The sequence below is a fragment of the Solanum dulcamara genome, chromosome 5 (genome assembly GCF_947179165.1).
Source record: "Solanum dulcamara chromosome 5, daSolDulc1.2, whole genome shotgun sequence".
Lineage (NCBI taxonomy): Eukaryota > Viridiplantae > Streptophyta > Magnoliopsida > Solanales > Solanaceae > Solanum > Solanum dulcamara.
The window spans coordinates 77,305,060-77,316,546 of record NC_077241.1 but is presented as its reverse complement, the minus strand read 5'-3'; the positions used below and the strand labels follow the sequence as shown (position 1 = coordinate 77,316,546).

The 11,487-nt window shown below is 32.0% G+C and overlaps 1 protein-coding gene across 1 annotated transcript; it reads left to right on the top strand.

Moving 5' to 3' along the window:
- The first annotated feature begins 8,008 nt into the window (after positions 1-8,008).
- LOC129888576 (remorin-like) lies at positions 8,009-11,425 on the top strand. The gene is made up of 5 exons (XM_055963531.1): positions 8,009-8,308; positions 8,601-8,651; positions 9,099-9,186; positions 9,571-9,652; positions 11,010-11,425. The coding sequence occupies exons 1-5, from the start codon at positions 8,161-8,163 to the stop codon at positions 11,208-11,210; spliced, it is 570 nt and encodes a 189-aa protein (XP_055819506.1). The 5' UTR covers positions 8,009-8,160; the 3' UTR covers positions 11,211-11,425.
- The last annotated feature ends 62 nt before the right edge of the window (positions 11,426-11,487 follow it).

The window sequence follows — 11,487 nt, the reverse complement described above, 5'->3', positions numbered from 1 at the left end:
GATAGGATTTTGGTTCTGTAATACAAGAAAAGGCAGTTAGATACTGCTGATAAGAAGGAGAGAGATTGGCATGGCTCATCACATGAGAAAGGGGATATGGAGTTCTTGCTGCAACATTGTTGGAAACATAATCTGTCATCCAAGTAGGCTGCTTTCTTTGTCTGGAAGAAGTTCTAATAGTTGGTACATCAATGGAAGAAGCAGGGGCAGCAGGAACTGCACTTATAGGAACTTCATCAGCAGAAAGATCATTCAAGGGGACAGGGTCAGAGAATACCTCAGCAGGGAGAATGGCCTGTGGCTCAGATATAAGGGGATCTGTAGAAGGACTTAGGAAGATAGGACTAGTGTGTGTCTCTGTCCTAAATGGAAAAATATCTTCTTTGAAGAGTACATCTCTAGATAAGAAAAAAGAATGAGTGACCAGGCTGTATAATATATAGCCTTTAGTCAATGAAGAATATCCCATGTGTACTGCAGGCACAGCTCTTGGGTCAAATTTATGACCTGATGGCAGCTTCTTGGCATAGCATAAACAACCTAAAGTTCTGAGGTGATTAATAGAACATCTGTGACTATGAAATACCTCAAAAGGTGTTCTCCCCTTCAAGGCAACTGAGGGCAATCTATTCATCATATAAACAGCCCCTAAAACACAATATCCCCAAAACTTCAAAGGAAAAGCTCCTTGAAATCTGATTGCTCTGGCCAATTCCAAAATGTACCTATGTTTTCTTTCAACTACTCCTTTCTGTTGAGGGGTATAGACACAGCTTCTTTGATGCATTATCCCATTGTCCAGAAGCAGCTGCATACACTCTGAATTGACAAACTCAGATCCATTGTCTGACCTGAACACTTTAATGGTTTTATTGAACTGAGTTTGGATCAACTGTATAAAATTTCGAAGTACTACTACAACATCACTTTTAAGATTGAGCAAATATATCCAGGTCATACGTGAATGATCATTAACAATGGTCAAAAACAACCTATATCCATCAACAGTTTGAACATGAAAAGGACCCCACAAATCCAAATGCATCAAATCAAAAATAGCAGAAGACTTAGTGTTACTAACAGGAAAATACATTCTAGTATGTTTAGCAAGAGGACACAATTCACATTTGTCTAAAGTTTGTTTGCAATCATCATGATCAATATCCAGGAGCTTCTGCATTGCACCAACAGAGGCATGACCCATTCTTCTGTTCCATAACATGATGTCTATATTATTCTTTGTAGCAATCAACCCTCTTAGCAGTTGTTGCTTGTCTTGTGGTTTTCTTATCCTGTGCTTCAACAAATAAAGGCCTTCCTTTTCTCTACCAATCTCCAACACCTTCCCACTTGAGAGGTCCTGGAATATACAAAATTCAGGGAAAAAATTAACGGAACAGCACAACTCCCTGGTAATCTTGGAGATGGATAATAGATTATATCTAAAGTCAGGTATGTATAGCACATTACTTATAGTGTGGCCATCAATTATTTCACAATCTCCAGTATGAGTTACACTTACCACCTCACCATTAGGTAGGTACACCTGTTTATCAGTAACAATATCATGTTCTTCCTGTAACATCTGTTTGTTAGATGTCATATGATTCGTAGCTCCACTGTCTATTATCCATTCTTCCCTTTTACCTTCTACACAAGATGCTGATACATTACCTGATTCCTTAATCATACTCACATTGGATGCTAGAATATTACCTTCCATATTAGGAGACTCTGCATTCGACAACTTCCCCATATTTGCTGAAGAGGTTTCCCCTTGATGTTCCTTGTCTAGAAATTGCATCAATCGATTGTATCGATAAGGATCCTCCAACAGCTTCATTAACTGATTGTAGTTACCCTCAGAATCATGAGGTACGACTATTCTTCTGTAAGCCTCATTATCAGGCATTTTCTCTCGGATTCCCCCAGGCAATTTGGGAGCTTCTTCCTTCACATTGTATACTCTTCCTCTAGTTTCATCTCTCATCACTTGGTAGCCATTGTTTCTAATATCTCCATCACGTGTGTGAGTGGAATTGGGACCATTTGGTTTTCTTCTAAATTTGTAATCTGGAGGATAACCATGCAATTTGTAGCAATCCACTTTTAGATGACCTTTCAACTTGCAGTAATCACACTGTACATCCATATTTTTCTTGAATCGATTAAAGTTTCCTCCTCGATTTGTCATAAGAGCTGTGATTTCTCCATTTATGGATGGCCCAGTCACATTGACCATAACTCTTTGACTTTCTCGCTCAATCATCATATAATAAGCTTGATTGATGGATGGAAGTGGGACTAACATCAAAATCTGACCTCGAGATTGTTCATATGATTCATTCAGTCCCATTAAAAATTGCAGCAACTTTTGTCTCTTCATAAACTCCTCAAAATCACGCGATTTCTCGCAATCACATCCAGGAAAGGGGGCTAAGCTGTCAAACTCAGCCCACAGCAAATGCAGCTTAGTAAAATACTCAGAAATGTTACTCGTGCCTTGAGTTGTGGTTGCAATTTCTCTGTGCAGCTGGAAGATTCTCGATCCATCGACCTTATCAAAGCGCTCCTTCAGATCGTTCCACACAGAGCTTGCATTAGAAGAATATACGATTCCACTTAGTAACTCCTTCGATACACAGTTCATTATCCATGACAACACTATAGCGTTGCATCGTTCCCACAGATCTGTTAAGTTCGTACCAAAATTAGACTTCTTACATGTTCCATTGATGAATCCCAATTTGTTGCGTCCAAGTATGGCGATTCGCATTGAACGACTCCAAACCGAATAGTTTTTAGATCCGGTTAACTGAATAGAGATTAACATCACTCCGGAAGTATCCGAAGCACTCAGATATAGTTGGTGATTATGACTGAGCTTCTCTGGTAGCTCATTGTCCAAAACCTCTGCCATTGTTTCTCTTACCTATTCCAACAGCTTCAAGCTCCAACCAGTTCGATCTAGACCATATCTATGGCCGACGGCTCTGATACCATGAAGAAAGTGGAGTTCATCAGTAGATGAAGGTAGACGAAGAGCTCAAAGATGGAAGAAAGTGGAGTTCAGAAGACAGAGGATGAAGGAAGAAGACGGAGAGCTCAAAGAGCCTTCTAGAAAATGTATTGAATATATTTTCTATTTCTGTAGTCCACATCTTTTGAGTATTGTTCCTATTATATACACATGTTTTTACTATGCAAGATATTTTACAATTTTCCCAAAATTAATTGCTAACAACTAACTACCATTTACAACCACCAAATACTAACTAACTAACTAATTAATTAAGTCACAGCTCCTATTTTATCACATACGTTTTGTTTATAGTAAAATTTTTGACTAAGTTTTGTTTAGTAAACTCCCCTCAATGATTATGTATAAAGTTTGATATGCCAAACTCAAATTGTAACTTTTTGCACATGATAAATGGAGTTTTGAGCCAAAAAAAAAAATAGAACAAGATTTTATATATGATATATCTGTCATGAATCAGCTTAACTATAGACACATGATGCATTTTAATTGGCAATATGAAGACAGATAATCATCAACATTAGTACTAATTAATCATTCTTTTACTTATTTCAATTGAATTTGGAAGACCTGGAAATTCTAGTTGATGGATAGAATAAAATACCAGCTAATATATGCTTTTTATTTATTTGTTTATTAGTGTGACGTAAAATGTTGATGACTTGTGAAATGAATACCGTGTACAAATTTGCGCTGTATAATTACTTATAAGTTAAAAATTCATATAGTTAAGCTACAAGAGTTTAGTTGTTCAACATACCACAACAATTCCTTGATTATTTTAACAGTTGCACATTAAAAAAGAAGCTGAATTTACGTTTCGTTAGTGTTATGTCGAAAAATGGACAAAGTGTAAAATTAATTTCATCTTTATAAGAAAAAAACAATTTTAGTAAAAAAAGAGTCGCCACTTAATTTTTTAAAGAAATTAAGAAAACTTAATTTAAAAGACTCTAACAGATTTAAGTCTTAAAAATTTAGAGAAAAGGGTACGAGGTTCTTATTTCCACTTTGAGAAGGTGTTAGCACTCAAAATGGCCGCTAACGTGCGGTTATCCGACGATTTGAAAAGTATTTGACTAACTAAAAAAAATTACTCGTAAATAGTAAAGATAAATATATTTATTTGAATAGTAAATCAACTTGAGATATTTTAGATAATTTATTAAGAAAATATATTCTATTAAATGACTGAGTAAATGGATTTTAAATATATTTAAAGAGAAGTGGTAGATCTAATGTATTTTAGCAAAATTAAAGATGATTAAGACTTTGATTACATAAGAAAAATCATTTGAGCTATTTAGAATATTTTTTTTTTATTTTTTTTTTAGAGAAAGACACTTTAAACTCAATTGATTTGAAAGAACATCAACTTATAAAAAAAAACTTTAAGATAATTTGAAAGAAAATTCTATTTTTTTTTAATGTCTAACTAAAAGAAAAATACTTGAACAAAGTCATTTTTAGAGCAAATTAACACAAAAATGGTTTCTCTTTTAAGGGGAGTTCGATTAAGTCAACCCAAACTAAAAATTAACATCTAAGCAAGTATACACAACCATAAATAAATTAAATTATTACAACCCAAATAAATAGAATAACAATATAAACAAAACAAAAATCCGGCCCAATACTTAGTTTCTGTACACCTGGACTAAGATATTGGGCCACCTGTATTTTGGGCCTTTGGCCCATTTCGTTTCTGTATATCATGATTATATATAAATATATATCAATATATACAGTCACCCTTTTTCTGTATCTCCTGTATATAGATTGTATATCATCCTATTTTCTTCCTCCGGAACCTATAGTAAACCTCCTTTACATCTGCGTATCAGCTTTCAAAATTCGAACAAGGGTGAAGTTGACTCAAAACTCAATGATATGCGAGGATTTAGTCCAAAGATGGACTCGGATGGTGTCACATGCACCAAAATAAATCATATAAGCTACTACTCATTTTAAATTGAACAAACAAATATAACATAATATTTTAAGACAATAAATTGAAGATTATCTTTCTATGTCAATTTGGAGAATGCAACTAGAAATGCATATAAAGTAACATAGTGACTAACAACATGCATACATGTAAAAAATAATAATAATAATATATATATATATATATATATATATATATATATATATATATATATATATATATATATATATATATATATATATATATATATATAGAGAGAGAGAGAGAGAGAGAGAGAGAGAGAAATATATTCAAATAACTAAAGAACATGAAATCAACCTATACATTAAACTAACTCAAATTTTAAAGCAAGATTTACATCAATATAGTGACTAACAACATGCATACATGTAGAAAATATATATATTCAAATAACTAAAGAACATGAAATTAACCTATATAGTAAACTAACTCAAATTTTAAAGCAAGATTTACATCAATTAAGCCATGAAAAAATGAAAATTTTAACTCAATGATAACTTAAGTATATATTTATTATTTAAATCATGATAAAGAAGAAATTAAAAATATGAGAATCTATATGGTCAAACAAAACTACTAAAAAAAAGTCATGAACGAAATTGAGATTTTTTTTTTTATAAGATGTCTCTACACTTTAAGCAAGACAAAATTTTTTCATTTTTTTTTATCATTAATCTAATTGATTCTAACACATGCTAACTAAAAAATAATTACAAATCAACTACATAGAAGACATGAAATAATTATTAATTAAGTAAATAAAATCGAGAAAAGATTCTTACCTATTTTCGAGCAGCGATTGAGACGACGAATTTGAGGGCGATGAACTCCTTTAACCTATCAAGAAATGAGAGAAAGAACAAAAAAAAAATGAAAAATCCGAGACTAAACTTTTTTTTTTTATGATTTTCTTTTTTTGTAGTATTATGTTCTTGCTTCCTTTTTTTTTTCTTCTTGTATGTTGATGAATATTGATGATTGTAGATTAATTCTCCCTTTTGTTCTTCTTCCTTTCTCTACCTTTTTTTTTGTGTGTGTGTGTTCTTGATTATTTTTTTTTTGTGTGTGTGTTCTTGGTAAAAAAAAATGGTGTCTCTCCCTTTCTTGTTCATTTTTTTTTTATGAAGAAGATGAAGATGTCTTTTTAAAAGAATGAGGTTGGTGAGAATAATAATGAAGTTTTGAATAATGATGGGTTTGGTGGGGTGAAAAAGAAAAAAGAAAAAAGGAAAAGAAAAAAGATGAAGATAGGAGAATGATGATGTTTGGGATTTTAAGAAAAGGTGGTTTAGGTGGGATTGAGAGGTGGAAAAGGAAAAAGTAGAAAGGGGTGGGGTTAGTATTGTATAAGTATAATATGTATTGTAGTAAGTTGGTGTTGGGCCAAAACTATTATAAGAATTGTGCTTTAGGTGAATAGGTGTTAGAATGTTGTAGTAATGTAGGTTGTTGTTGTTATTGGACTTGTAGAGAGTGGATGACAATATTGGATTGGGATGAATTTGAGCCCAAATTTTGAGTTTAAAAAAAATGACTTGAAATTTGGTTAAGGGTGGAGTGAAAAAAAAATGGTTAGATTTATAAGAAAAAATTACTATATGAAAATTAATTTCGTTTGTGAAGGGTCAAAATTGGGTGTCAACAGTTAGTATTCTATATCGGATATTTATATTAAATCAATTTATAATTATGATAATAAATTACGAATGCATTTTACAACTGTGTAAAATAAATTAATGAGGAACAATTATGAATTTTTGTAACAGTCAAATTAAGGTGGATACATTCCCAAACTGTTCTATTTTACACACACGCACACACATAAAACCTAATTATGACCTGTTATCGTTAAAGGAAAAAAATTTAAATGGAGTTTTGTTAATTGTGTAAAAAATATTTATACAATCGAAGCGCACACTTATTAGGTAGTTTAAGATAAACATTATAATGAACATTATAATTCATAATTTAATTTAAAAAATAACTTAAAATGTCATTACAGTGTTACTCCCTCTGTTTCATTTTAATATTAATTTTTTTTATTTATTTATCTATTTTAACAAATTAAGAGATTTTTTTTTATTCTCTTCATTAATAAGATTTATTTAATCATAATAAATTTGAGCCAAGTAGAATGAAACAGAAAAATATATAGAGTAAATCTTTTTAAAAAATAACTTTTAAAAGAGTTCTAAGAGCCCGTTTGGATGGGCTTAAAAAAGTAACTTTTATGTATGAAGTGTTTTTAGAACTTTGAAGTGCTGAAAGTTATTTTTATAAATAAACAGTTGAGTGTTTGGATAAAAGTGCTTAAATTAGGAAAATTATGTGAATATTAGGGTTAAAAGAATAAAAAGAGTAGTTTGGGAATTTAGTTAAAATATAAGGGATATAAAAGTAATTTCCATGGTTAAAGAAAATGACTTTAAGCACTTAAAAAAAAGTTAGGAATCTTAACTTTTCATTTTTGACTGACTTTAAGAACTTTATGGCTTAAAGTTAGCAAAAGTTAAAAAAAAACTTTAAATTGATTTTGACCAATTTAAAGCCCATCCAAACGGGCTCTAAGTCTACGTTACCTAAAAAATAGATACAAGTAACTTTCTATAATATTCAAAATTAACATCCTAAAATGACATGTTATACTATATATGATAATAAAAAAGAAGCTTTTAAAAAATAAACATTTGTTTTTAAAAAAAATAAAGTGTGTGTTTGGATGAATTTATTTTAAGTAACTTATAAGTTGAAAAATTATGTATAAGTTAAAAAAATAAGTAGGTGCAGCCCAACTTATTTTTTTGATTTATAAGCTGTTTTCAATTAATAAATTGCTTAAAATAAATCCAAACAAACAAACTCAATTATTTATTAAAGCTTATTTTAAGCAAAAAATAATTTTAAATTGACCAGTCAAACACTTAAACAAGCTGAAAACAGCTTATAACTAACTTATAAATCAATCTGTTTAATTCATTGTGCCAGCCATTAACATCAATATGACTTTTTTTGGCAGCTTCCAACTTCCCTTTATTTCTACTTTTACCTACTCAATTTTTATGTCCTTCATTTCTCTTTGAATTTCTTGAAGATTCACCTAGTTAATAGGTAGGAAAGGGAAAAAATAATATTTATCATATAGATTATAATCATGGGAGAAGAAGAATCAAGCCCTCCTGTTTCTCCACAAAATTATGAGCACAAAAATGAAGAACCAAAAGAGAAAGTTGAAGAAAATGCACTTTCCCTTGTTCCAACTATACATGATAAAGAGAAAATCTCTTCCCCTGTTCAAAAGAGTATGTACTTGTTCCAATTCTTCTTCTTTTTGTATTTTTAGATTTTAATTATTGTTTGTTGTTTCTTTAGCCTTGATTATTTGTGCTATCTTCTTCTTCTTGTTGTTTCTGGTTATTGCTATTACTTTCTTTTTACATCTTAATTTGAGTCGAGAGTCCGTCAGAAACAAAAAAGATTTCTCTTTTTTTTTGTTTCTTGGATTGTCACAGTAAATTGTAGTTTGAGTGTTATTTTTGCTATTTTAATTTGAGGATTTTTGATTGGTTAAAATATTGGCTTTTTTTTTAACAGAGGAAACAGATTCTGGAATTCAGAAAAGCATTGGTGGTTCCAAGGACAGAGGTAAATATGACAGATGATTTATTTATATTATTATTATTATTATTATTATGTATTTTGTTTCCCTTAGGATAAGTTATTTTGAGGATCATTTTCAATTTTGAGGAATATTCAGAAGTTTTTTTTAAAAAAAGAGTAAGGTTGGTGAAGTTGAACTTTTGGAAGGTACTATCAAATAGAAGGGGAAAAATGTGTATAGGGGGCCCAACATTTTCTTAGATTGCAAAATAAGTAAGGAAATATAACTCCGCAACAAGATGTATAGAATTCTTCTATTCTTAACGAATACGAACACTAAAATTGAAAATAATCATGTCATCGAGCATTTTCCCTTTTTAATGGGCCTTACTCTGAGCAAATCTTGATTAGCGGGTCCCAAAGTGCATATTTTCCCTATTTTATTCCTGAAGATATATATGTTGAGTTTTTAAGGGTATTTTTGTTTTATAGATACTGCCCTTGCAAAGGTTGAATTACAGAAAAGATTGGCTTTGATCAAGGCATGGGAAGATAATGAAAAAACAAAGGCTGAAAACAAGTATGATTTTAATTTCTATTCCTTCTTGTTTTATTTTATAGTTTTCATTTTAGCAATCAATAGCAATGTATTAGGTGAACATAAAGTGAAATGAATGAGACCTCATTGTTGGTCGGATCCTCCGACGTGCATCCAAACACTCGCAAATGCCTATTATAGTACTGCCCCAGTAAGAAGTTCATTGTCGGACCCCTTAAAAAATATGTAGTTTTTGGAGAATTCGACACAGCTCGGCAGTATTTTTGAAACGAGCAACATTGAACTCTTACATATGCTTATTTTCAATTCCACGAAGCTATTTATATGTTGATATTAATTCTGCGGATAAGATTGTTTCCTGTGTTTTGTTGATTATATATTCAACATGTGATGAACAAATATCAGGGCACTTAAAAAGTTGTCAGCAGTTGGATCTTGGGAGAACACAAAAAAGGCAACTATAGAAGCTGAACTGAGACAAATTCAGGTGAAAACATTGTTACTTACTACTAAGAAGTACACGGTACTATAATTTGGCTGCTGTCACTTTTACCTGTAATCCAACGCCTCGTAGGATTTTGATCAAGGGGGTTCAACATCTCTTATATATACATTATAAAAAATCGACCTTGTATATTCACTTCTGTAGTGTAACTTTCAAGCAAAAGGTGTTCGGATAAACCCCTTTCTGCCCTTCTAGATCCACCCCTGCAGTCGTGCCTTATTTGAAAACTAATACATTGGCATTCTTTCTTGATCCAGCATCTGATGATGTCAATTTCTTGTAATATCAGATTGATGATAGGCTTCGCGTCTATATGTTAGATCACAAGTAATCAGACAGGAGCTATCATATCTCTCTGTTGTGAAAATCTGGACGCAGGGTCCTAACAGTATAACTGATGATGTTTTTCAACCTAGAATGTGTCAAAGCTATCATGAACAATATTAGTACATTACTATGTAGCTCACTTAAAGTTTTGCATAAGGATATCATTCAACAAGGAACGTGACTTTCTGAGATAATAACTATTAGTTGAGTAAACATTTAAGATATCAACTCCTGAGCCCTCTGCTATCCTCCGTACCTCAAAATGTAAACGTAGAGAGAGACGTTCCAAGATTTAATAAGGCCAAAGAGCTTTCTGTCATTCACTCTAAATACTCTTTTTATCTCCCTATTTGTCGTGCTTTACATATTCATGAACTATACTTCATCGACTTGGCCAATTTCACACATTTGAACAGAATATTCATATGGTCATATGGATGACATGTTTCTTGATTGATCTGTTTTAGCCTCATGATTTACAGCTCCTTAACCAGAACTATATTTCTAGGCTTATGTCCTAATCTGTTACTATTTGGATTTGTATGTGTTTCAAGATCTCATTTTTATGATTTCCTAGACTGGTGTTCATATTTAGAAACATGAAAGTGAATGTATAAGCATAGTCCAGTGAACCTATACATGGGCGGAGCTAGGGAGCACAAGGGGGGTATAGGAACCCCGTGTTGGAAAATTGCACTGTTATGTCAAAAATATTTTATGTATATATAGTACATGTTGAATCTCGTTGGTTTCTTCATATGCTTACTTCGTTATACTATGAATATCTTAGTGACAATCATGCTGCTTCCCCTGCCTCTTAAGGCTCTAACCACCCCTTAGGACCTCCTTTTTCCTTTTTCGTACATCTTGCTAGTCAATTCCATAAAATAGACTGAGAGTTCTTTTCACTCTAAATCCATCATTCAAGTTTCGACTACATCATCAATCAACCCTTAACACACACTCAATATATATGTATACGTCTTCACGTACATACCTTTGATCCGAGCAGGAAGAATTAGAGAAGAAAAAGGCAGAATACGCGGAGAAGATGAAGAACAAGATGGCTGAAATTCACAGAGAAGCAGAAGAAAAGAGGGCTATGATTAAGGCGAAACAAGGCGAAGATGTTCTCAAGGTTGAGGAAACTGCTGCTAAATTTCGTGCTACCGGCAATTTGCCCAAAAAGTTCTTGGCATGCTTTGGCTACTAAATTCTGTTCATATTTTGTTTATTTGTGTTGGTTGGGTTTAATTGCTTAATGTTCCTTTTGTGTATAGACTATAGAACAAACTCTTGTTTATATTCTTGATAGAACAATCATGTGTGATAAACATACACTTGTTAAGTTGGTTCAATTTTAGTTGTTACTATTGTGGTAAAGAGTACAAACAATAGAAAGGGAATAAGGGTATCCCGATGCACATTTACGCAGAGTCTAAGGAAGGGTTGTACTTCATGAGGTGTAATGTAGAGTGGTAGATATATAA

What these genes read in the sequence shown, in the direction of transcription:
- LOC129888576 (XM_055963531.1), top strand. Translation starts at nt 8,161, where the DNA reads ATGGGAGAAGAAGAATCAAGCCCTCCTGTTTCTCCACAAAATTATGAG. An exon ending in AAAACAAAGGCTGAAAACAA is followed by an intron (nt 9,187 to 9,570) that starts GTATGATTTTAA and finishes AACAAATATCAG; the next exon opens with GGCACTTAAAAAGTTGTCAG. An exon ending in CTGAACTGAGACAAATTCAG is followed by an intron (nt 9,653 to 11,009) that starts GTGAAAACATTG and finishes TGATCCGAGCAG; the next exon opens with GAAGAATTAGAGAAGAAAAA.